Below are 27,523 nucleotides of genomic sequence, written 5' to 3' on the forward strand. Positions count from 1 at the left end.
TACCCGTGGAAGGGGAAAATCCAAACAATGGAGGTCCGGCTACTGCGCTTGGCTGAGTCATGCCAACATCCAACAAGAAAGGAGGGGGTGGGGGGCACTCCAAACTAATGCCGAAAACATGCTTAAAAGAAAATCACCCAGCGCCATCAACCCAATCCTGCCCTCTCTCCCTGATGTCCTTATTATTTCTATTATTCTCATATAAACTTTTATAATTATTCTAAACTTATTTATCAATTAATAGAGCAATAAGAGATGAACCATTCGCACCTCAGTGCGACTGGCGCAACCGCCCCACCACTGCAGCCCGCTTCCCCTTAGAGCACTATATACACTGCAAATAAATATAGTAAAAGAGGGAACCTTCCCCAAGTAAATGAATTATAAACGAGAGCACAATCGTGGGAGGGAGCTGATGCTGCCCTCCCATCCTTCAGGAACACGGGACCGCTTTGTCACCCAGGAAAGTTAGCCGACCAAGCTGAGACCTCTTTCTCTTGCAATGCCAGAAAAAGAAGAGGATGGAAAGAAGGGGTAAAGCCTCCTACATAGCCACACGTTCCCATTTCTCTTCCAACAATTCTCGTGAGACCTGTAGGGTCCCGCGCCATCCGTGGGGGGGGGGCAAAGGCTGAGTTGTGCCACCCCTAGCCTCGGCTTGGCAGCGACTCCAGCATTCTCTATGCTGGGAATAGTTTCCATTAGAGATGGAGACAAATTTTTAAAAATGGTGATTCATTTTGATCTGTTATTCGTCAAGGTTAATGGATCAAGAAATACGAATATACGAATATTTTCTGATGAATCGACAGATCGATCTGTCAATTTGTCTGCACTTTAAATGACGATAACACTGGCTCCCAACCACCTAGAGACACCAGATGTGCAGGGAAGATTCCTCAGATGTTTTTCTACAAGGCCTGAATGTTTGGTGAACATTGGATCATGGACCCCTTGAGTTATATAGTCACAAACAGGACCCCCCAGGAAAGCTCTCCCTGGGTACTTAGAGAATCCAGAATCACAACAGAACTTCCTATGTCTTTCCCCAACACTGCCAACTTTGGTGAAGATTGGATATCGGACATCTGGGTTATTCACCCACAAATTGCCCCCCCAGGAGAGTTTACCACACTGTACAGAAGCCTGTTCTGCCTGCCAGCCACCGATCAACTATCAGAAGCTGATAGGCAGCCACCCCCCACACACACAGCCAGCTACCCCAACAGCCTACCCCCACACCCTCTTCCTTTCCCTACCTTAGCCCACATCCCACTCCCACCGACATCCCCTTACCTTAATAGCTCCTCCATCAGGCCTCCATAGCCACGACGTGTAAAAAGGGAGACTGGCTGTCCTTTGCAAAGATGGCGGCTGTAGCTTCATTTAGGGTAGGGAAGCTGCAGCCGCCAACTTTGCAAAGGGCAGCCTGGATTCCCTTAAGATCTTGGCAGTAGCGATGAAAGTAAGAGGTGTCAGTGGGAGTGATGTGTTGGGCATAGGGCCTAAGGTAGGGAAACAAAGGGGGGTGGGGTAGGCTCTGGTATTGGGTGGCTATGCAGGGTGGTGGCTGCCTTTCTGCCGCCGATCAGCTGATCGGCCACCGGTAGGCAGAGTGGGTTTTTTGTTTTCTTTTTAATACGAAGGATGGATAAAAACAAGTAAATATTTGTCCGCTCGTATTCGTGGGGGTCTCTGGAACCCGCAAATACGGATCAACGGATATTTAATGAATCGGCTATTTTTGTCGGAAAAACCAACACGTTTTTATATTCGTCCCCATCTCTAGTTTCCATGTAAAAACCATAGAACAATGGTTAAACAAAAAAGCATTTCCATGATTTCATGCTTCTCCTCAAGCTATGGGAAATTCCCAGAATGATCTATTACGTCAGCCAGTTCACCTGTACATAAACATGATGTAAAGTAACAGTAGTGCAGGCTTAGCATTGTTTCGTAATATTTATACATTTATAGCACTATGAGTCAGCCAGCACGATCCGAATTATGATCTGTTTCCTGGAAATCACATGACGTACATGAAATTGGGCTCCACCCCAACTTGAATCCATGCACAAGCTGGACTTTTTTGATCTAGTTGTTGAGCTTTTTGGAATATGCTCAAATCATGGCCAAAATATTGTCTGGCAACGACAATGACACGACAAAAGACATGACAAGCCAACCGGACTTGGACTACTGTAACCAATTGTTAATCGATCAAAATCTGACTACTACAGAACTGGTAGCGAAATTTTGGGTGGCATGCCATAGTAGCCAGAATAGATAGCCAAACCCTTAGACATTGGTCTTCTATTGTTATATTTGTAGTTTTATTGCTTTTTGCTTATTTGGTTTGGCTTTATATGTCAGTACTTGAAGCTCTGTATTCAATTTTGTTTTCTGTATGGCTTGATGCTGTAATAATGAAGTATGTATGTATGTATCTGTCTGGACCTTTCTCACAGGAGAAGAAACATCAGTCAGTGTGAACCAAAGGACCAATCGAGTGAAAAATAAAATAGATTGCTCTAAAGACAATATTTTAAGCACTAATTAGAATGCTCCAACCTCCCATGTCTGGACATGCCCAAGAGGCAAGGGGGGAACAAAGTCTAGAAAGAATGCACAATCCCACACCTGTCAAGGTAGAAGAGGCTTTGCAAAGGTATTGGTTGCAAAACATAAAATATTTGCTTTTCCAGGCTGGTGTTTCCTTTGCGTACATACTGCTTGTTCCTGTTGTACTTTGCATATTTACAGGAAATGATTAATCTCTATGCAAAAGTGCCACTTGCTTGCTAGCTAGTCAAATCTAATTCAAGGAGATGGTTTATAATATGGACAGAGCAGACGATGCCACAGTCATTCTCAATTTCCCCCTTCCGTTATAGAGGCCCTTCAAGCAGCTTAGCCCACTGTGTTTCTTGAGCAGGCAGTATCTCCTCCTGAACTAGATTAAATCAACTGAGGTCAGAGTGTGGCCCTCCAAGGTTGTGTTGGACTGCAGTTCCTTTTGGCCCTAGACAACATAGTCAACGGTGAGGAATGCTGGGAACTGCAGTCCAACAGAAAATGGAAAACTGCAATTTGCCCGCCTCTTGACTAAACACAGATGGTTTAGCCCCAATCATAGTAGACCCACGGAGTCAATGAGGCTTACATACCTGTTAACTTCCATCAGTGGTGGGTCATTGTATTTTATTGTTTTTATTTTCTGTTCTGTTAAATTGCGTTTTATTTAGGCTGCTTATACATGTCGTAAACCACCCAGAATGGTCTTTGGTCAGATGGGCAGTATAAAACAAAACAAGACAAAATGTAAACATTTCTTTCCCTTGAAGAGCAAAGCATGCTGACTTAATCTGATTCTGGTTCAGTTATAGAATTCTAAAGGAAAAGGTAAAGGTAAAGGTTCCCCTTGACGTTTAGTCCAGTCGTGTCTGACTCCAAGCCGTAGAGCCAGCGTTTGTCTGTAGACAGTTTCCATGGTCATGTGGCCAGCGCGACTAGACATGGAACGCCGTTACCTTCACACCATGTTGGTACCTATTTATCTACTCGCATTTTACATGCTTTCGAACTGCTAGGTTGGCCGGAGCTGGGACAAGTGACGAGAGCTCACCCCGTCGCATGGATTCAATCTTACGACTGCTGGTCTTCTGACCTTGCAGCACAGAGGCTTCTGCATTTTAACCCATAGCACCACCACATCCCTTTCTAAAGGAAAGTCAGGATCAAAATGATTGAAGAACAAAGCTGATTGGGGAGAGGGACAAGCCACCCATGTTTTAATGCTTTCTGAGCTAAGAGTGGGGTCAGCTGAAGGAGGTTTTCCCGAGGTCTCAAAATATGCCATCATGTTGGTGGAGATCATCCTGAAGGCTCATTCTAGCATGCTAAAGGTAAAGGTTCCCCTTCACATTGTTAGTCCAGTCGTGTCCGACTCTAGGGGGCGGTGCTCATCCCATTTTCAAACCATAGAGCCAGCGCTTGTCCAAAGACAGTTTCTGTTGTCACGTGGCCAGTGCGACTAGACATGGAACGCCATTACCTTCCCACCGAGGTGGTACCTATTTATCTACTCACATTTGCATGCTTTTGAACTGCTAGGTTGGTGAGGAGCTTTAGCTAAAGAATAAGGGGAAAAAACTAATTTGATCACCCCAGTGATCATAGCATTTGCACATTTTTGAGTACAGATCACTTCAGAGAAATAAACATCATGCAAAACTAAGTGTGTATCTTAAAATGTGAGCAACCAAAAGGTGTGCAATTGAAAAAGAATGCCTCAGCACTCTTCACTCACTTGTTTCGTCTTGGGGAGGAATTATATAAGTTAGCTAAAAAATGTAAATCGATGCACATATGAAGAAGAAAATGGTGCCTAGAAAGTTCATTGTGGGCGTAGGCGGAAAACACATAGTATTGTAATGTGATGAGAAAGAACCTGAAAGAGAAATTGGATCTGGGAGTTAGAGGAATGGACAAGAATTGAAAGTGAAAGGTTCTATTAGATGGGTTTCTGGTTCCAACTCTCGTAAGGTGTGGCTGTGGTGTTTCCCCTCTTGCGGCTTCTTGGTTTTATCTAGTTTTTAATTTTGTAGTTTTCTTGGTGTAGAGTGGTTCTAGTGAAATACCTTTTTAAAGTAAATGTTTTTCTAGTTAATGCTTTTTAAAAGGAAGAGGATTGTGGAGAAGACCATCCAGAGACCTTTGCTTTGTATGATTTTATGCTCTAGCCTGAATTCCAAATTAGCCACAATAACAAACTGCACGATGGAAGAAGAAAAATAATAAGCAAAACTTTATTTGTTCTCCTGAGAGAGGAAGACAGCATCTGTGGGAGAGGACTCAAGGTAGTGGGAAGCCACAACCTGATAAGACGAAACAGGTTGGCCATTTTTGTGTGGAAGCCTCATAGTCTGAATTCATATATTAATGGGAAGTAAATGACAGAGATCCAGATCAAGTCAGTCTCATGCCAATGCAGTGAAACAAGGGGAAACAGATGAACTTTTTAGTTGTTCTATGAGTAATTTGCCTATTTCACCGGTTATTAATTTAAGCCAGGGGTTCCCAACCTTGGGTAACCCAAGTGTTCTTGGACTGCAACTCCCAGAATGCCAGAGAGCACAGCTAGTGGTCAAGGCTCTTGGGAATTGCAGTCCAAGGACACTTGGGTAACTCAAGGTGGAGAATTGTTGCATCACAGAACTCTGTAAGCCATTCTCAAGAAAACTAACCTTGAAGAACCAAAATCAAATCCTAGATTTTCGGCCAGTCTGTCAGCAGCAACACAGTTAATGAACTCACAGAATAATTGAGTTGGAAGGGACCTATAAGATCATCAAGCCCAGTGCTCTGATCAATTCAGGAATTCAGATCAAAGCTGATTTGACAGAGTTTTCCAATTTTCTCTTGGATGCCTCCAGTGTTGAAGCGCTTACCCACCTCCCAAGGAAATTGGTTCCATTGTAGTACTGCTCCAACAGTTAAAACGTTTTTCCTCATGTTCAGCCTATATTTGACTTCCTGTAGCTTGAGTCCAATATTACCGTATTTTTGTGTATAAGACTATACTTTTGTCTAGAATTTTTAGACTAAAAATTGAGGGTCATGTTATACATGGAAGTAAGGTGCAGATAGTAAAAAAACAAGCGGAGGGGAAAGCAGGGATCAAATTGTTCCTGCAGGGCTTTGATCCCTGCTTTCCCCTCCACATGCTAATCCTTAGCAAAAGGAAAGGTAAAGGTTCCCCTTGACAATTTTTGTCCAGTCGTGTTCGACTCTAGGGGATGGTGCTCATCCCCATTTTCCAGGCCATAGAGCCAGCGTTTTGTCCGAAGACAATCTTCCGTGGTCACATGTCCAGTGCGACTTAGACACGGAATGCTGTTACCTTCCCACCGAAGTGGTCGCTATTTATCTACTTGCATTTGCATGCTTTTGAACTGCGAGGTTGGCGGGAGCTGGGACAAGCGACAGGCGCTCACTCCGTCGCGTGGATTCGATCTTACGACTGCTTGGTCTTCTGACCCTGCAGCACAGGCTTCTGTGGTTTAGCCCACAGCGCCACCACATCCGTATAGCAAAAGGAAAGCAGGGATCAAAGCACTGCAGGATCGCTTTGATCCCTGCTTTCCCCTCTGCTTGCTAAGCTTAACGAAAGGACGGGGGAAGAATCAAAGCAATCCCATGGTTGTATAAGGGGGAAAGGGATCAAAATTAGCACGAAGGGAGAAAGCAGGGATCAAAGTGATCCTGCAGTGCTTTGATCCCTTCTCCCCCTATACTTGCTAAGCCCTATTTAGATTTCTTAATTTTTGTATAGAAAAGTGGGGGCGTCTTATACACACAAAAATACGGTACATGTCCTGCACTCTGGGATAATTGAGAACAGATTTTGCCTCTCCTCTATATGGCTACTTTTCAAGCATCTGAAAAGTGCTATCATATCTCTCCTTAGCCTTCTTTTTCTCACGACTAGACATGGCTAGTTTTTTCATTCTTTCCTCAAATCAGGGCTTAGTTTCCAGCCCGTGATCATCCTTATATCATCCTTATTGCCCTCCTCTGAGTTTGTTCAGGTTTGTTGGCATCCCTCTTGAAGTCAAGGTGAGGCGTAACCAATGCCAAATAGAGGAGAACTAGTACTCTTATGTGCAAAAAACACAGAGGGTAAGGCTTCTCTATGGAATGCCTTCTCTGCGTGGTATCTGATTGCAGCTGGACTGGCCCTAAAAATATTGCAGGGTTCAAGAGCCAACACAACGTAGGCCCAGCCTCAAACAATATTCTGATGGGGAGAGCATTGCTGCCTTTTAAACCAGCTGATGATTTTTCTTTACTTTCAATGCAAAAGCACTGTAGAGTTTTCACTCTTGCCTGGATCAGTCCTCTGCCATCAGCTGTCTGGGAGGCGAAGTTTAAAAAGAGCTCATTCTGCTCATACATCATAGGCATCCTTCAGTCTCGAGAGACTATGGTAGCATGCTCTGTATGGAGGACTTGGAACAGCGTCTAGTGTTTTGACGCTGTACGCGAAGCTGGAGTGTCCTCTCCAGGGCATCAAGCCTGGGTAAAATAATATGGAGGATAAGCTGTTACCCAACCAGCAAATCCCCCCTCTCCACATCACTGAAATAGTCCAATGGAAAGGCAAGAGCCAATACAACTGGTTTCAGCGACGTCACAGGAGTTGACAGAACAACACGAACTGCCTCTGGGACTCCAGCTCCGGATTTTGCCTCGAGGTTTACTCTTGAAGCCTCTTCCATCAGTGGATATAGCCACAAGGCAGTGGAGGTTTGAAATCAGGGTTTTTCTTCTCCTAGATGGGCTGCCTTCCAAGGCTGACGAGCCTCACCTAGCCCCACCTACCCGTTCTACCACCTATCATACAAATAATGACTTTTGCCCTGTTTTCTTGAGATTTGAAAACTGTTACTGAACCTCGTTTTAAGGTTATTTCCAGGTCATTCTGAGGCACATCTCACATTTTTATTGCTTTCAAGGTGGAATAGAAGTATGCTCTTTAATGTGGCAAAATTTTGCACAGCCGTACTCAATTTCACAAAGGAAGCGTTTTACATACATTTATAATTTGACATAGGTAAGAGCAGCAGCATTCTAAGAAGTGGATACATGCAGTACTAATTATGCTGCTAGGGGAATTTCCAGTTATTTTATTTTTATATTTTGGGGCGTAGCTTTGGAAGAACATATTTTATGTATTTATGGTTTATTTGAATATTGGTCATTGACCGCAATAAAGTTTATCTATCTCTGCTGACTAGTTCTTTCAGTTACAGAGTTATAGAGGGGGAAGCGAGGAGAAAAATGAATGGGGAACAAAGCTGGGTGGGGAGAGGAAGAAGTCACACCGTATTTTTTAAACGGCCTTGTTCAGTTATTGCTCAAGGGGTTTGCTAATGCATTACAAAGGTCGCAAATGTGCCATTGCGTGGGTGGAGACTGTCCTGAAGGCTCATTCCAGTGTGCTTTTACCTGAAGAACAAGGAATGAGTTAAATTTGCTTCCGAAATTTCCTTAGGAATTTGCACGTCATTTCAGAGAAATAAATGTTGAACAAAGCACGGTGCATATTTTAAAACGTGAGCAACCCAAAGGTGACCAACTGAAAAACAAAGATATGGACTATATCTTCCCTCGATGGTGTGTGCTTGGGGAGGAATTGTGCAGGTTAGCAGGAAAAGGTGTGTAGGAAACTCATTGTGGGAAGAGGTAGGAGAGAGCAAAGTTTTACAACGTGATGAAAAATAAGACGAGAGAGAAATAGGGTTCGGGATTGAGAGAAATGAAGAAGAATTAAAAGCAATTTTTTTTACATTGCTGTAACTGCCTGTGAAGCAATGTCCATTTATAGGTGGAAACCACAGGTCGAGCAATAAAACTACTTTACCTTCCTCTTAAACAATGCACTTGGCTTTTAGTTGGTTCCTTTAAGTATACAGTTGTGCCCCGCATTACGACGAATCCGCTTCATGATGATCGCAAACGATGTTTTAAATGTTTTTTTTCACTTTGCGAAGATCAGTTCCCTGCTTCGGGAACTGATTCTTCGCATTACGACGATCAAAACAGCTGATCGTCAGGTTTTCAAAATGGCCACCCGGTGCTCAAAATGGCTCCCCGCTGCGCTTAGGGACAGATTCCTCGCTATGCAGGCACCGAAAATGGCCGCCGTATGGAGGATCTTAGCTGGACAGTGAGTTTTTAGCCCATTGGAACGCATTAACCAGGTTTTAATGCATTTCAATGGGTTTTTTATTTCCGCTTTACGACGTTTTCGCTCTACAGCGATTTTGCTGGAACAAATTAAAGTTGTTAAGCGAGGCACCACTGTACTTTGTCAATGTTATTTTCCATTTGTGTTGTAGCAGCAGAGGTGGAAGGGGCTACAGGCTGGCTGCTTGCTTGTGTGGCTTGTTGCACAACTAGTTGTCAAAGGTGCTAACACACAACCTGGCAAGGGACTGAGCCTCTAAACGGTGCCATAGTCACTTCCACCTTTCCAATCCTGAGTGCATCTCTGGTCAGTACGCTGATCTGTATGTCGAGACAGGGACGTTGGAATGTTTTCACCCAGTTCTCTGCTTCTAATGCTATAGAAATAGCCAGAATGATGAGCACAGTTTGGAAGGCAGTGGTGGGCAGAGAGTGGAGAATTTAACTTTTTTTGGGTGGGGGAGACTACAAATCCCATGATCCCCCAGATAGCACAGACACAGACCTTATGGGAGGCAACAGTGCAAAATCTCTAGGCTGTGTTAAGCTGCCTGCAACAGCCCTCGAATATATTGCAATATACAGCTTTCTAGAATGATTCCGTAAATTTTATTGAACTAACACCATCCTTGGGAGATGGTCAATGTTCCAATGCTGTAAGCATAGAAGAGAAAATTGGAGAACCACCTGCTTTGATTTGGATTCCTGTTGGACTTGATGGCCTTATAGGTCCCTTCCAACTCCATTATTCTATGATTGTTCTCTTAGTAGGTTAGCACAGACTTAATTCGGGGAGTGTTGCTGGTTTTTGTCACTGGGAGATATGGCTCACCTGTAAAGACCTTTGTGGCTGGATTGAGGTTTAACTAGAATCAAACCAATAAACATTCTGTTTGCAGCTGGCTAGCAAGACGGAGTCTTGTAAGGGAGCATGTGGGAGTGGGTGTGTTCATGGACATGTTCTTTTCCTTCTCTTGATCAGCCAGTGCAATGTGCCGTCGGAATCTGGGTTGAACTCAGCTTTTATATCCGAAAAAAAAAACCAGATGGAAATGAAGCCCAATCCTTGTCTTGCCTTGTAAGACTAAGTTAAAAAAAGTAAAAAGTGAGTTTAAAAAAAGCTTCTTCTTCATAATTTCCATAAAGTCAATTTTGTCGTGCAAAGTGATTCGATTGTGTGTCATTTAATACTGGCCATTGTTGTGTTAGTCATTTGTCCCAAGCCAGGTCCAACGGCGTTCATCACAGTGACTAAACTGCTGCTGCTAAACAAGCCACCACTTTATCTTGCACCAGGTCACAAGACAAGTGTGTGATGATAACGACGCCAATGATGACTGATTAACTAGCACCAATATGCTGATGCGACTTTCATTGTTGCACTTACCACAGCATCATCACATTATGCGTGTTGATGGTTAGCCATCTTGAATGTAGGGTTTACCTGCTGAATGTGGATATGTAGGCCCTGTTAGAAAGGCAGGGAACAAATGCCGAAGACAGATGTTTTAGACACTAAAGAAGGGAAGTTACAGAAGCCACAGAGTAGATGAAACCAACCAACCAACCAAAAACTCTGTAGGTGAATCCTTAGGCCAAGACAGGCCAAAGTCTTACTACCGCCTGAAACAGAACAAGAAGCACTGCCCCCCATTGGCCACACCCTGTCTATGCCACCATTCTCGCTGCACGATTCCACATCCACACGGATGAGGAGCATCTAGAGTTAGGTGAGCAGTGGCCCATCTGCTCAGGCAGCCGTGAGGTCCCAGCTTCTTGGTTTAACAATGAACCAGTTGCCTGGAGTTATAGCAAGCTGATGGGTGGTCCTTTGTGAAAGGTTGTCCATCGCCTGAGGATGTTCTACCCCCAGATATCCTGCACTGGGCAAGTTGTTAGACGACAGCCCTATAGCTGAAAACCAGACCGTTCCACCTCCATTGGTGTGTTCGTCGTGGTTTCAGTGTCAAGTCTGAAGAGAACAGTTCTGCTCATTTGTAGGCAGTAAATGGTTACTTTTGGGCAATTACTAGCAGATACAAAGGTTCCTAGTATATGTGCAGTAAAGAAAGCAGTATAAAGAAGTCCGTCATTTCAATGAACTACGTATAAGTAAAGACACATTAATTATTTTTCATAGAAATGTCTCAGAGTAAGTTATTAAGACTTGAAGTGCCAGCTAATAAGAAAGGAAGGGTGGATGCTGGGGAACTTGACACTGTTCTTCTCTGTGGATCTCTGTACTTCTATTGTGTAGCAAAAAAGAGAGAATTTTATCAAAAATTCAAAATTCTGCAACATTTTATAGATACAGAGTACTCAGAAAAATTTAAGCCTAATCGTTGTTTGCTCTGATTATTACTACTATGGCTCTTTATAAAATGTTTTATGTCATTTTAATGAACTGGATATTAGAGTATATTATTTTAACTCCTTGCTTCATGAACTTTGGTAGGGAGCCTTCACCCCAAAAGGCAGAAGAGAAATCAACTCAATAGACCAATAATGTAATAAGCACGTAGGAACATTCTTGGGGAACGCCTGACATTTGACAGCCAAGATGGCAGGATCCAGAGGGTGAGGTGTGGTGGCTCTTTGAGAACAATCTATCTCAACCACGTAGAACTGGAAGCCTCAAAGGAAGGAGTGATCCAGGTAGGAATCCCTCAACACCTGAATCAGGAGGAAGAGGGAGGATGTTAGCTTAATTGCAACTCATGAGTTAGTAAGTCTCTCCCCAATAGAAGATCCAAGACAGCTGCCAGCCACCTCCTGCATTTGACCATGGTGTTTTTAAAGAAGTGACAGGTTTAAGTAAATAAACTTGGCTTTCATTAATCTGACTTGAGTCATTTCCCACCCTAGTATTGCCACACATATCAAAGTCGTTCTCGATACCAGTTTCCTGGAAGTATGTAGAAAATAGTGTGCTCCTCCCTAGCAGGTCTAGAGAAGGTGGAGTCAACCTCAGTGGACTATATAGGAAGGGGTGCTAACCCGTTAGATGGTCTTTCTCCTTGCTTTTCTCTCTTCTTCTTATTCTTTGAGGCGCTGACATTTTCTGAACCACCAGGTGCTGCCATAGTTGGAGATATCCGTCAAAGAAGAGAAGGGACTGTAACTGTAAGTTCAGAGGCCAATTTCTTGAAACATCTTTGACAGATGGCTTAATTCAGGTTGTTTACCTCAAATTTATTCAATGTGTTTGACTAAAAAGCTTATGCAACTCTATTTTTCCTTACGCAGTTGGACAATTGAACACCCTCTCTCTTTTTTTGGCTGGGAAGTGTGGGTTTTTTTGGTTGGAAAGGAAGGTAATTAAACAGCCCAGAGGGGGCTGTGTATTTTAACCCAATTGTGGATGTGATTTATTCTGAATCGTTTTGACATCTGTGTTTGCCTGTGTGGGGAATAAATTGTTTTTGTGGGGGTTGTTAAGAAAGGGATGTCAGGATCACAGTTCCCAAGCTGCAGGAAACCTTGCAGTCCAATTTGATTTATTTATTTTCTATCTGTAATGCTGAACTGCAAGGACGTGGTGGCGCTGTGAGCTAAACCGCAGAAGCCTGTGCTGCAGGGTCAGAAGACCTGCAGTTGTAAGTTCGAATCCACGTGTCGGAGTGAGCGCCCGTTGCTTGTCCCAGCTCCTGCCAACATAGTGGTTCGAAAGCATGCAAATGCAAGTAGATAAATAGGGACCACCTCGGTGGGAAGGTAAACAGCGTTCCGTGTCTAAATCACACTGGCCATGTGACCATGGAAGATTGTCTTCGGACAAACGCTGGCTCTATGGCTTGAAGAGTGGGATGAGCGCCGCCCCCTAGAGTCGGACACGACTGGACAAAAAATTGTCAAGGGGAACCTTTACCTATTTAATGCTGAACTAGTGCTATTCCAGTTTGAAAGGAACAAGAGAAAAATGAAAGAAAATATTAAAAATAACACGGGTGGTGGCCATGGCAAGTGGTTGTGAGAGACAGCCTGAACAAGGGCAGGCAGGTGCCACAAACGTATTGCATTTAAGGCTTAATCCTGCACTCACCCACCTCCATGGTGGCCGCCTCTCACAGCCACTCTCTGCTGCTTCCACCAGCAGTATTATTTTAAATATTTTTTATTTCTTTCAAACTGGGATAGCTCTAGTTCAGTATTACAGATGGGAAAAATACCAGAGTAGGCTGCAAAGTTTCCCTCCAGCCTCAAACCCATGATGTAGGCATCCATACTTGACAAACTCCACACATGCCAGTGGGAAGGGCAGGAGGGTTCAGGACAAAGCCTCAAATGCAATGATTGTAAAAGTGTGTGTAGCCACACTGACTGATATACAGCACAGCTTAAAATGGATTAAAAGTTGTCCAAAGAGGACACACTAACCAAAAAAATTATGTGACTACCACGTGACTTTTAACTGACTTCAGAAACTCCAGGCTATTATCCAATTTATTTGGATAGTATAACCGCACCCTAAGTAAATGTTAGCAAAGTAAGTATGTTGAACTGAAAAGGAGAAAACAAAGAAGAGCATATAAATCATCCATATTGCCCTGGGACTAAATAGAGACATTCTTAGAAAAATGAATATGATTTAAATTGGACAAAGCAAAGCTCCCACTGAGACTTAAAATGGTCATAAATAAGTTTCTCATTGGGACTTAAATTTGTCATAGGAAATTTAAGTCCTAGTGGTCTCAATGGGTCTACTGTAAGCAGAAGTGTGGATCTAATACCTGTGAATGAGTTACTAGCTTTTTTTGTTTAATCTCTTCCAATTAACCATGCTTACCGTTTTAGTATACAATGAATGAGATGGAAAAGAAACCTATTTGAAGTTTAAGACGTGGCATTCAGAAACATATGCAGAAATCATAACCAAGAAGAAAAGCAAGAACAGGAAGGAGCTTAATGGGGCTAACTCAGTATTAGTTGCCCGCTAGAGCAGATCAATTGGAATACGTGGGCATCCACTTAAGTAATGCCTACTGATTTCAGAAGCTATGTTGGTAATGATATTGGCTTTAGCCAACAATGCGGTCTAAATAGCTCAGAAGTGTAGGTATTTGTCTATGGATTGAGAGGTTGGGAGTTTGATTCCCCACTGTGCCTTCAGGGAGAAGACCCAGCCTGTGTGGCCTTGGGCAAGCTGCACAGTCCCAGGGCTCCCCCAGATGAAGGGAATGGCCAACCACCTCTGAGTATTCTTTACTGGGAAAACTCTGGACAGGGTCACTGTAAGTCAGACAGCACATGATTATTATGATTATTACTAGCCAACAATGTCTTATGGACCAGTGGTCCCCAACCTTGGGCCTCCATATGTTCTTGGACTACAACTTCCAAAATCCTTCACCACCACCTCTGTTGGCCAAGATTTCTGGGAGCTGAAGTCCAAGAACATCTGGAGGCCCAAGGTTGGGGAACCACTGTTATGGACGATATTATATATAGAGAAGTGGGCATTTAACTGAACCATGTTGCTTTGCAGAGAGATTACTAACTCAGAGTTGCCCTACAAAGATTATCTGTCTTTGTTAAAATATGGAAGAAACTAGGAAAATAGAAAACTCTGTCTAGCTGAAACTTGAGGTTTCAATGCTTGGAATTTCCCTCGCTGAAAGAAACAGAAATGGGGCACCACATTTGCTCTCTTGAATAGGTTTCCTTGGAATAAAATATAATTTTAACAACTCTTAGTAATAACATCTTCTAGTTCATAATTTTTAGAAACTTCCGATTTTTCATTTAAAAAAAAAATTATTTCTGAATATTTGCCATTCGTTGTTCCTGTAGTTGATGTTTCGAGTTGATTTAACTGGATTAATTTATATTTACTTTGTTGTTATCATTTCATCATGATTTTATGTGCAAACTATTATGTCGAGGCTTAGAAAAATTCCGTCAGTTAATGAATTTATATTTGCCCCGAATTAAATAGTTTTGAGTTCTTTTTGTATGACATTAATAATAATGGCAAATGTGTTTAGAAAAGCCATAGAATGGAGAGTGAAAAAGAAAAGCAGAAGCAAATGCCCCTCTTATCCTGTGATCTAGCCTATAACCAAGCCCCATAAATATTGCTAATGGCTGTTAGCAATAATGGCCAGAATCTTATCAGTTCCACCTGCCTGTAGAATGCAGACAGGGCAAAACTTGATAGTGAACTCCCACGGGTTATTCAGTTAGAGCAAATATTTGCTGTTGTATGTTTGCTGACTTTGTGCAACTGCAAAAGCAAAAACTGCAGGGTTGTCACAATTAAAGAAAGTCCATATTTTCATAAGCTATCTAAGGGTTTAGTTTCTAACTAGAGATGGGGATGAAGTGCCAAAACGGTACTTCACTTTGGTTTGTAGGTCATCATCCTTGATGACCCACGAACCACGAATTTTCCCCTAGTGGCCTGACGAACCACGAATCAGTTCACTAGTTCATTGGGTCTTTTATTTTTTTTAAGACAGCCCCTGGGGCTATATAAAAAAAGCTGAGCCCCTGAGCCCATAGCCTGCCCCTACCTCCTTCCCATCGCTTCCTCCTTACCTTGCCCAGCTTCCTCCTCCGCTCCACCGCTGCTTCCTCCAAAACAGAAGCTAGACCACAGGAACCGCTTTGGTCAGGCGTCCCCCATCTTTCTGTGCCCAGGTGGGCATAGAAAGACAAGGGAAGTTGGACCCAAGCAATCCCAATCTCTGCTGTCTTTACAAAGACAGTTGGGGGGGAACCTTGTGTGGTTCAGACTTCCTCTTTCTATGCCCCCGTGGCATAGATTAGGGAAGCCTGACCGAAGCGACCCCCCCCCCACATTGTTTGCAAAGACAATGGGGGAATTTCTTTGGTCAGTCTTCCCTTGTCTATGCTGTGGGGGCACAGAAAGACTGGGGAAACTTGACCAAAGTGATCCCCTCCATCTTTGTAAATGGGGGGGGTTCTCTTTGGGCAGGCTTTAGCAAGCTGCCCAAAAGGAAAACTCTCTGCTTTTGGGGGGCATAAACAGAGAGAGATAGAGGAAGGGACGGATATAGAAGGGTTATATTTAGAGACGGGGGTATTCATATTCGTATACGAATATCCCTGCACAGGTGGCGTTAATGAGGGTCCAGCCCCATCGGGCTGGCTGGTCCACTCACTGATCCATTGCGGATGTGGACAATGCGATTCTACCAATGGCTCCGCAGTGTGCGATCCGCTCGCTACTCTTTGACCTTGCAGCGAGGCTTGTCCTTCCACCGCCTGCTAGTAGTGGCAAGCAGATTGTGCGCTGTGGAGCCATTGGTAGAATCATGCCATCCGTGCCCACGCAGGTCAATGACGCATGGGACTGGACCCTCATTAATGCCACCTGTGTGGGGATATTCGTATTCATATACGAATATGAATACCCTCCTTTCTAGTTATATTCATTGCTTTGTATTTGTCAGGGCCTCTGGATCTCAAGAATATGAATCCACTAATATCAGTGATATTCATGGAATATTGCGATTCATTTTTATATTCACCCCCCATGTCTATTTGTGAATTTTTGCAGAGTCATATCTCATCCTTCCGTTAAATTTATAAGGGCAATTAGACCGTAGGGTGGCCTATAATTAAGGGGACTTAATAAAATAAAGGGTTTCTAGCAAGAAGGATAAAACTGCAGGAATGACAGTCAATAACTAGATGACCTGAGCATCTGAAAGTTTGGCTTTTCAAAACACCAGCGAAGACTTTCCTTGAAGGTCTTGAATAAGGTTATTTCCCCATCCCCCAGCTTTATAATCAGCCATGTGTTCTTAATAAAACAGTAAGAGTTTGACCACACAGAAAAATACATTGTACAGTGGTGCCCCGCATAGCGATGTTAATTCATTCCGGATTAATCGTCGCTATCCGGAAACATCGCTATACGGATAGGAAAACCCCATAGGAATGCATTAAGCTCCATTTAATGCATTACTGGGGGGCGAAAACTCACCGTTGAGCGAAGATCCTCCATAGTGTCGCCATTTTCTCCGCCTCGGTAAGTGAGGGCAAGGTGTGAAAATGCTTGCGGTGGCCATTTTGGTTACCTGGCGGCCATTTTGGAACCGCCGATCAGCTGTTCTAAAAACATCGCAATGCGAAGATCGGTAAGCGAAACGCTTACTGATCAGCGCAATGCGATGTTTGCCCTATCTAAACATCGCAATGCGATCACATTAGCGATCGCAAAAACCAGATCGCTATGCGGATTCGTCGTTAAACGGTGCATTCGTTATGCGAGGCACCACTGTAATTTCACCAGGTGTACACTGGTCTGATGTGATCTGTTTCCCAGTTCATTGGGATCCTGATCCGTGCCCAAGATGGATCCTTTTTGGCTTAACGGCTTTTATTTTGGGAGGTGGGGTGGGGGCTAGACTGGAGTGATTCCCTGGCACATGAAAGGTTCACTTCAAGGGACATTGCTCCCATTAAAGTGGCTGTTTCTGATGCAAACAGGCACACACCTTAAGCTGTGTGATAGCACCCCTAAGATGTGGCATAACATTGTGCACAGGCTTTCATGCTTCCTATATTCCTGCTTCAGGCAAGTTGTTGCAAAAGGCAGGAGTGGGAGAGATGGCTAAAGAAAGGGAAGCAACAAAGACAAAAGCAAACAAATAAAAAAACCTGCCCAAATAGTTGTGGGAGAGGAAGAGAAATGGCAGATGTTGAGATGAGGGGTGAGCGTAAAATAACACACCTTAGCACGTCTTTCAGCTGCTTCTCTGCAATTATGAGCAGAAGAAAAACAAAACACTGAAACCCTATAAAAGAATTAAGTGCAGGTGCGCCTTTTAGCTGCTTCCTCTAATTCAGCAAAGATGATACTGGAACAAACTCTGAACTCATTCCCCTTAAGTATATATAAAAAAGAACAGAAATCCCACAGGGAAGAAAGTGAACTTTCAGTAATTCAGATACATGAGTACAGACTTGTCAACATGCAGTATTACTGTTCTTCCATGTTCACATTAAACAAAAATAGATAGATAGATGGATAGATAGATAGATAGATAGATAGATAGATAGATAGATAGAGAGAGAGAGAGAGAGAGAGAGAGAGAGAGAAAGAGAGAGAGAGAGAGAGAGAGAGAGAATTTAAATTGCTATACTAGTTGATTAGCTAAGAATGCTATTCCGGGTGATGTACACCAGTGGTCTCCAACCTTGGGTCTCCAGATGTTCTTGGACTTCAACTCCCAGAAATCCTGACCAGCAGAGGTGGTGGTGAAGGCTTCTGGGAGTTGAAGTCCAAGAACATCTGGAGGCCCAAGGTTGGGGACCACTGGTGTACACAATAAGACAACAGCACCTTGTCTTACCCACTCTCATGGCCAAAATGAAACTCCATGTTATTTCAAAGCAATAAAATATGTGTAGTCGATTACAAAGTACCGTATTTTTCTGTGTATCAGACGCCCCCATGTATAAGACACCCACCACTTTTCTAACCCAAAAGTAAGAAATCTAAGTGGGGCTTAGCAAGTGGAGGGGAAAGCAGGGATCAAAGCGCTGCAGGTTCACTTTGATCCCTGCTTTCCCCTTCACTTATTTTTGTTCTTTCCCCAGCTTACTTCCATGTATAAGATGGCCCTCAATTTTTAGTCTAAATATTTTAGACAAAAGTATAGTCTTATACATGGAAAATTACAGTAATTGTATTCTCAAAGGCATTCACAGCTGGGATCTGATGGTTGTTGTAGGTTTTTTGGGCTCTTTGGCCCAGAACCCACAACAACTGAACAGAATAATTGTTGGCCCTTTGTTCTTGAGAGTGAGGTGTAAAAGATCACAAGCCATGCTGCAATGATGCTTGAGAATGCAACCTCAAGAGGACTGGATCCATCAAATTTTACACCCTTACTAAAATGGGTTGGGTTTTGTTTTTGTTTTTTTGCACTATCCATTAAGGGGCTGTGCTGAGCCTGATGAAATGGGCTGAGCGCCACAAAAACCTGTGATTTGTATGATTTTATAGTAGTCCAATAAAAGCTATTACCCACCCTTACCTTTCCATGAAATGAGGAGTCCAAAGAACAGAGCAAAGTAAATATTTGTACTGAAATTTTCTTTATGGAAATGACTGAGAATCAAGCAACACAATTATGACCACCCTTGTTTCTGCCACATCAGCAGGCATGTGTAGTTTACACAAGGCAGAATAAAGTAAATATGTTTTTGCCTTTTAAAAGCCATCTAAAAAGGAGGTGTTCATCCTGGAGCAATAGAGAACACACGCACGCACACACTCACAGAGAGAGAGAGAGAGAGGTTGTGCAAAATCCAAAAACAAGGACGAGTGCTATGCCATGAAAATCTCAAAGACAGGGGAGTTTCCAACAGGCTGGGCAGAAATGGGGTGGTGGTGGAGGTGAAAGGAAATGCCCGGAACCGAAACATTTATCTTGGCCAGAGGCTGAGCCCAGGAGCACCAGTTTAAAATCAGTTCCAAAATGGAACCACAATTGATGTAAAACAATTTCACTATGGAACTTCACTTTTTGGCGGTTTCTACCTGGTTGCACAATTTTCTTTACAAAGGAAAAGCAAAGAGTCCTTTGTAAACCTGGACTGTGTCACTGCAAGAGTTTTGATCTATCCAGGAGCAAACCAGGGTTACTAAAACAAAGCCAAGTTGCACACAGAAAAACACTAGACAGTCTCAAAGACACACACAGCAGCAATTGCAATGGCTGGCTGTTGTAATTCAGCTGAGACGCCAACTAAAGTCAAGACTCTTATCTTGAAGGTTGCAAGACCAACTGCCATTGGGATCAGAGATGGGAAGATTTGTGTTTCTGGACTACATCTCCCAGAATTCCACAGGCAGCTTAGTTTTGGTGGATTTCTATGAACTGTCATTGAAAACCCCAAATCTAAAGACCTCTAATTTAGATCCTCTTAGTGTCACTGCCATCTCTTCTGTGCAGGATATCATTTATGACAGAGGGTTGGGGGCCAAGGAATGGTCAGGGAATTGACACTGAGATGCTCAGTGGACGGAGGCAGAGATCATAGCAGAGGCCCATAGCTTGGTGACATAAATCGGCTTGAATCTACACAATCAGTTGTAAACTGCCCATGTATGCAATGTGAATATGGCCTTTCTACTCCTCCTTGGCCACAGCTGGTTAGGAACTGGCATGGTGGAGGGCTGCACATTCCTTGTATTGACAATTGATAATACAGTAATGTTTCTGTTTTCTAGGATTGTTCCCGTGGCGCTGTCTGGTCAGATCCCGCCATGAATGTCCTGCAGATCTGCTCAGCGATCTGCTCTTTTGTCAGCCTCCTCCTGCTCCTCATTTCCCTTGGCTCAGACTACTGGGTGGTAAATGGCACTGTGCATGCGGGTCTGTGGAACTTTTGCGTCTCAAGTGTGTGCAATCCATTTGGAATGGACGTGGCAGGTAAGATTATATGCATTTTTGCAGTGGAAAAATAGCCATTTTGACAACAGCTTCACGACTTAGATCTGCAAGACTTGTAGGGCAGTTTATGGTTCTTCCGTCCATGAAGAGTCAACTGTGATGGGGAATAACTATTCCTGTTGCACACAGTTTTAAACTTTTACCTTCAAGGGAGGCTTCAAAGCATCAAAGTATCTGCTAAGGCAGTGGTCCCCAACCTTGGGCCTCCAGATGTTCTTGGCCTACAACTCCCAGAAGCCTTCACCACCACCTCTGCTGGCCAGGATTTCTGGGAGTTGAAGTCCAAGAACATCTGGAGGCCCAAGGTTGGGGACCACTGCGCTAAGGTACAGGTGGTAGATCCCACCTATCAATGCATTGGAACTGAGCATGCAATCAGGTGGGGAAATAGCTCGCATTTCGGACTGCTTGTAGCAAGGTCTGGTGCAGGCTCTTCTCCTGCAATCACAGGAGACTAGCAAACACTGGCAAACAAACACTAGCAACATTTCAGATGACTCCTCCAAGTCTTCTTGAGTGAAAAAGGCTGGCTTCTAGACTAGCTCTGGAGGTGAAATAACTTCTCAACCTCTTTTTCCCTGTGGGCCTATCACCAGTAGGCCCACTCCCCCCCCACCAAACAAGACATATTGACACACAACTGGAATAAAAAAGGCCACAGCTTTATGGATAACAACATGCTGTTCCCCTGGCTTGAGCACTGCAGTTGGATCCAGTCCAATCAGGGGACACAAATGGCCCCTGATGTATCCCATATCTTCCCAGTTCCTGCTGGGTGATAAAACAGGAATGGCATCGATTTTATTTTATTTTATTTATTAGATTTTTATCCCACCCTTCTAGACAATGTCTACTCAGGGCGGCTCCACTTATCAAGTGGAGACCTGTAGGCAATAGACCACTCAGTGTCTCCTTGTCACCGAGGGTTAAGGCTATGTTTGCATCTCCATCCCTTCAGGTCCACCTCTAGCTGCTGGCCCCACCCACTGCCCATGCTGACCAATCAGGGTGCGCTTGTCGCCATTTTGAGATTAGCTGGGGAGTGGAGAAGCCCAGCCACCACCGCCTCCACAATGGGTCCCTCCAGTAATTCTTGGGCCAACTTCCTCCTTGAGACTGGATGCTGTTGGGTCTATCTTGACTTCGGATGCTTTGGGACGAAGATAGACAATCCAAGTTGTCCAGCCTCCTTTTGGATTATGTTGAACATGGAAGTTGCTTCTGAATACTTGCGGGAAAATGCTAGCATTTGGTCTAGGATGCAGGCTTGGGATGTACGGAAAGTTCCTGTCTAACGCCACTCATGTATTTAACCCTCTTTTTCCTTTCTCTCCCCCTCCCTTTCTTGGTATCTCCGCAGCTGGGGACCACGCCACTCGAGCATTTATGCTGCTAGGGATGATCGCTGGCGCTGTCTCTTTCTTTGGTCTATGTGCCACATTCTTTAAATCTCAAGTCGGCTCCATGTCCCTGATCAAGACTTCAGCTGACGTCAGTATTGTTGCAGGTATAATGGAGAGATGTGTCTTCCGGTTTCACAGTCGCTTTCACCTCCTCGGTTCCAGTAACGCCATGCCACAATCAGTGTTTCGAAACTGGCAAACTCTGTGCTGGAGCACTCTGCACTTTGGCCTCTAGAGCGGCTGCAGAGGCCGTCATATAAAAGACCATACCGCATGGGAGCCGGGGAGGCGTCTTTCTGCTTCCATATCATGCCCCCAATAGAAATCTAGTTTTAGAAGAGGCAGCCATGTCAGTCTGCAGGGGCATATCAGGCACAACCCAAAGGAAAGCAAAATAATATAAAACAGTGGTTCTTAACCTTTGTTACTCGGATGTTTTTGAACTGCAACTCCCAGAAACCCCTGCCAGCACATTTGGTGGTGAAGGCTTCTGGGAGTTGCAGTCCAAAACTCCTGAGTAACCCAAGGTTAAGAACCAGTGATATAAAAGACCAAACCTTTGTGACTCTTTGAGAACAAACTATTTTATTTTAATGTGAGCTTTTGTGGACAAATCCCTTTCTTCAGACATAGGAGGAAAAACAGTACACGTTACACAGTAAAACATTGCTCCTCTGCCGCCTCCTTCAATTGTGTTACTGTGTCCAGTTGGTCTTTAAAAACAAAAACAAAAAAACCCTTCCCTCATTTTTTTGCTCTTGCCTTGTTTTCTGTTTTCTGTCTTATTTGTAGGAATGTTTACAAAAGCAGACTTTGGAAGAACCGAACACCAAACATAGGTCATCATAGATTACTGCATGTGTGAAAAGCAACTACAGTGGTGCCTCGCTTAGCGACGTTAATCCATTCCAGGGAAAATGTCACTAAGGGATTTTGTCGCTAAGGGAAATAAAAAAGCCCATAGAAACGCATTAAAATGTGTTTAATGCGTTCCTATGGGCTTGAAAACTGACCTTATGTGAAGATCCTCCATTGCGGTGGCCATTTTGGGTCCCTCTAAAATGAGGCAACACAGCGAGTGGCCATTTTGTTTACCCGGCGGCCATTTTGGAACCGCTGATCAGCTGGCCGAAAACGGGGGCTTTGCGATGGTCGCTTCTGCGCGATAATCGCAAAGTGAAATTCCCCCATAGGAAACATCGGAAAGTGATCGCTTTTGCGATCACAAAAACAGCGTCGCAAAGTGATTTCGTTGCTCAACGGAGCGATTGGTAAGCGAGGCACCACTGTATGCAACGCTGTCTCACAAGTCACTAAATCTTTCTCAACTCCACCTGTTTCCCCTCTGAAAACAACCTTTAAATATGTTTAACATGCAAACCGGTGCCACTTCTGAATTTGGACTGCTTTATTCCCTGATGTTTTATTGTTCAGTTTGGTTTTCATCTCGTTTTTAATCTCAGTTATTCTAGCCAAATGTTGCGGTAGGGAAGGATGGGAATGTTCAAACAGAGAGTACATCTATTTACGAATTCTTTTTATTTCCTAGCTATTTGTGCCATGATCGCCATGTCCGTCTTCACAGGATTATCATCTGGTTCACGTGGTTTTTATGGATGGTCTTTTGGCTTGGGATGGGCCTCATTTCCTCTCTTCCTAATAACAGGTATATATGTGCAGAAGCAGGATGCTGAATTGTACCCTTTATTTAAACATTTGGCATTCACATTTACCGTATTTCTCAGTGTATAAGACTATACTTTTGTCTAAAATCTGTAGAATAAAAATTGAGGGTCGTCTTATACACAGAAGTAAGCTGAGAACAGAACAAAAACAAGTGGAAGGGAAAGCAGGATCAAAGTGATCCTGCAGCGCTTTGATCCCTTTCCCCCTACACTTGCTAAGTCCCACTTAGATTTCTTACTTTTGGGTTAGAAAAGTGGGGGGCATCTTATTCATGGGGGCATCTTATACATGGAAAAATGCAGTAATTGCTAGGTGCACTATTTAAAATATTGCTGTATGTATGTATGTATGTATGTATGTATGTATGTATGTATGTATGTATGTATGTATGTATGTATGTATGTATGTATGTATGTAGGTAGGTAGGTATGTAGGTATGTAGGTATGTAGGTATGTAGGTATGTAGGTATGTAGGTATGTAGGTATGTAGGTAGGTATGTATGTAGGTATGTAGGTATGTAGGTATGTATGTAGGTATGTAGGTATGTAGGTATGTAGGTATGTAGGTATGTATATAGTTAGGTAGGTAGGTAGGTAGGTAAGTAGGTAGGTAGGTAGGCAGGTAGGCAGGTAGGCAGGTAGGCAGGCAGGCAGGCAGGCAGGCAGGCAAGCAGGCAGGCAGGCAGGCAGACATAATTCTTGGTTGGTTTCTGTCTATTTTTAAAATTATTTATTTGATTTATTTGATTTTCATACTGCCCCTTAGGGTAAGCACTACTCTGGTCAGTTTACAGGTTAAATCTTAAGCCCCATAAGACCTCGCATAGCAATGTATGTTCAAACAAAATGACAACCCACAACTATAAAATCTAAAATTCATACAAAAAGGACAGAGGGAAAAAAATTAGAGTATCCCAAAGATTCAGTTGCCAAAGGCAGCTTTGAATAATTCCATTTTCACCAATTTCCTGTCATCACCTTTTGGACCTCCCTCGGTGTGGCTGCTTTTAGCAACATGGATTAAGAGAAGCCGGTGACATAGGTAGCTGATTTCTAGGAGAGATATTCCAACAAGGGTCAAGGTCTCAAACTATTGAGAGCTTTATCAGTCATTAATAGCACCTTGAATTGACCATAGAAATTGGCAGGGAGCCAATGAAGGAACATTAAGGCTAAGATTTTGGAGAGTTTTAATCCAAGAACATCTGGAGATTCAAGGTTGGGAACCACTGTTTTAAACGCACCAGCCATGTGGTTCTGCAGTCACATGTCCTGGACATTGAGGAAGTTATCGTCATAGAGTAATAAAGATTACTGGCCTAATGGATCCTTTTTCTCTCCTGAAAGGTGTGCTGGCTTACCTATCACGAACTCTATCGCCAGAATGATTGTAATGGAAAGGTGCTGAGGCCTTTTGAGATGACACCCCAAGCTCTTCTATTGGAACGGTGGACGCATGGAGAGAAGCCACAGTAGAACTGAACTCTATTTGGAAGAGACTGTATCTCCAAGAGGCTCCTGATTACGAAGGCAGCAATTTAGAATTTGGAACCACAGAGGTTGATAGCCACAATTTTACAGAAGTGAATCTGCTCCTGGTTTTCCTTTTTTCTTCTTCTTGACCCTGTACATGTGTACAGGAACGGTGTGGTGGATACACTCCCTGCAATTGGTTCAGCACCTTGGAAAGCTCCTTTAAAGTTTTTAGTAAAACCAGGAATGGATTCCCTCCTCCTGCACCTTTGGGCTCACCAGCCTGCTTCTGGTCCCAGACAGACCTGTTGTTCAGTCAATGAAGCTACTCTTCTCTTTTCTTCCCCCATTTTCCCCTTGAGTGAGTTCTTCTGAGAATCAAACTGCTCCCTGGTAAATGACATTATTTCTTTGCTCCCTTTTTCTTGGTCTTCTTCTTAACCAAGTGTGCATGCTAAGAAACTCCTCAAAAGCCACCATCCACCCATTTTCTGTTGTATCAGAGCAAAGGTCTTTGCGCTGTACCAGAACAGCTGCTTGAGAGCCATTATTTTAAGTGCAGGGTCCATCATGACAGCTGATCACCTTGATCCTTTTCATAATGGTTTTATCTAACATTTTTAATATCATGTTACTGATTGTTCTTTCGTACTGAATAATTTACTGTGTTTAGCTTTTCATATTGCGCTTTTAATTATGTCAGCCGCCTTGAGTCCTTTTTCTAAGAAGAAAGGCAGGATAAATGTATTATAAATAAAAAATAAAACATGAAAAAAATGTCATTATCATCGTCGTCTTCATTAGCTCTGAGGGTTGCCAAGTTGGGAGCCCCAAAAAGAGTCCAAAGATCTGTTCATGCCTAGTAGCAAATCTGTTCCAACAATCTATGTTCCTACCAGGAGCACGTAGAGTGTGCTTGCTTTGTTTTCGTTTCTTGGCACAGCCGGTGGTTCTGAATTGCCTACTCAGAACGAGGCTCTGCCCTGCATACCTTGGATTGCAAGAAGGACTTTTCAGAAACAGGCGTCATTGCTGGGCAAATCCAAATCCACTCGCCCGCAGCCATTATTGTGATTGCAACCATGTTAACAGGGGTGTTTTGTGGGTGAGAGATGATGTCGATGTCTCTGGTACTCCTTGGTACACTCAGAGGTCCAGAAAAGGGACTCTGCAAAGCTTTCCACTCTAATATTCTTTTTATGTGCTGTCAAGTCTCCTCCAACATACGGTGAGTCTATGAATGAGAAGTCTTACAAACTCAAGTTTGTGGCTTCCTTTAGCGAGTCGGTCCATCTTGTATTTGGTCATCCTCTTTTCTTGTTGTCTTCCACCTTTACCAGCATTATTGTCTTTTGCGGAAAACCCTGCCTTCTCAAGATGTGCCCAAAGTAGGAGAGCCTCAGTTTCGACTTTTTTGCTTCAAGAGATAGTACAGGCTTGATTTGATCTAGGACTCATTCATCTTCCTGGCAGTCCAGAGTATCTGCAAAGCACTCCTCCAGGACCACAAGTCAAAATTCCTTAAATCTCTAGTTTTCACACTAATACATCAGAAATATAAGAATGTGGATGATCTTGATCTCAGTCTCTAGTGAGCACTTTAAGAGGGCACATGCACAATTTGTAGCACATATAAATTTACTTTGAGGGTACATTCAGTCTGAGTAAAGCTACTGCCAGATTGACTGACTGGCTGTCCTTCTAGGTCAGTGATGGGGAAATACCATATTTCCCCCATGTATAAGACGACCCCCAATTTTCTAACCCAAGGATCAGGAATCAATATTTTGAACATTAGAAAGGAACACATTTTATTTAGTAATTAGGCAACATTTAAATACCAGTACTATGATCTTGTGCATCACACTTAGCTGAGCAAATAACTTCATCTTTATTTGCATAACTGATTACATTCAGTTTTTATTTTGGAGAGTAAGACATTCACTTATTTATTTTTTCTGACATTTTTATGGGTTCAGATTGCTCCGACATTACCAGTCACTGTTGCATCCACGCACTGCCTACAAGCTCTTCTCTGCATCAGCTGACATCAGTTACATAAGGCTCGTGATTGGAGGAAGCCTGTTTGCAGAGACAAGCTATCAGAAGTTTCACTCGTGACTACAGGCAGGCTGGTTTGCTGAGACATGGGTAGTTTTGCATCCGCTCAATTTTCTCCTGGGAACACTGAACAACAAAGCCTGGATCCCAGCAGTGAAAAATACAGCCTGCAAAAAGGTCAAAAGACTAGCTAACAACACCCATCAATCACAGCGACAGGTCATTTCCCCACTTATCACAATAAACTCCCATAACAAAAAAACACCCTGTTCACAAGAATCACCCAATCTCCTGAAAAGAACAAAACGTGATCCCACAGTTACAGATACTCAACAATCGCACACACTACACCAGAACACAGACAGAGTTCTAGCTCCTGTCCTCTGAAGATGCCAGCCACAGAGATTTGCGAAAAACCTTCAGAACACAGCCAAACAGCCTGAAAAACCTACAACAACCATCAGATCCTGGCTGTGAAAGGTTTTAACACATTTTCAGAATTTGCTGAAAGGACCACAGTGAAGGAGCCAGGCGAATCTCGGTTGGAAGTTTATCCCCAAGGTGTGGTGGAACTTCCAAAAAGGTCCATGTCCTGGTCTTCTCTCAGGATCAATGTCCTCAACTGACCAGGTTGGGACAAATGAGCAGGTTCAGCAGATCTCATTGGAAAAAGGTGTTCTGCCAGGTATCGAGGTCCCAAACCATTTAGGGCTGTGT

The 27,523-nt window shown here is 43.4% G+C and overlaps 2 protein-coding genes across 2 annotated transcripts in view; both read left to right on the forward strand.

Annotated features, from left to right (window-relative positions):
* Nucleotides 1-25,522, forward strand: part of LOC140701964 (lens fiber membrane intrinsic protein-like) — a 44,555-nt gene extending 19,033 nt beyond the window's left edge. The window contains exon 6 of the mRNA XM_072979615.2: nt 25,256-25,522. The gene's annotated coding sequence lies outside the window, so the exon portion shown is untranslated. The remainder of the gene's footprint in view (nt 1-25,255) is intronic.
* On the forward strand, nt 6,195-25,522 carry LOC110086514 (protein NKG7). The gene is made up of 5 exons (XM_020807460.3): nt 6,195-11,874; nt 19,961-20,162; nt 21,544-21,690; nt 23,136-23,252; nt 24,620-25,522. Exons 2-5 carry the CDS (start codon nt 19,997-19,999, stop codon nt 24,658-24,660), a joined length of 471 nt encoding a protein of 156 aa, XP_020663119.3. The 5' UTR covers nt 6,195-11,874; nt 19,961-19,996; the 3' UTR covers nt 24,661-25,522.
* Nucleotides 25,523-27,523: the final 2,001 nt, after the last annotated feature.

Source organism: Pogona vitticeps, chromosome 9 (genome assembly GCF_051106095.1).
Source record: "Pogona vitticeps strain Pit_001003342236 chromosome 9, PviZW2.1, whole genome shotgun sequence".
Lineage (NCBI taxonomy): Eukaryota > Metazoa > Chordata > Lepidosauria > Squamata > Agamidae > Pogona > Pogona vitticeps.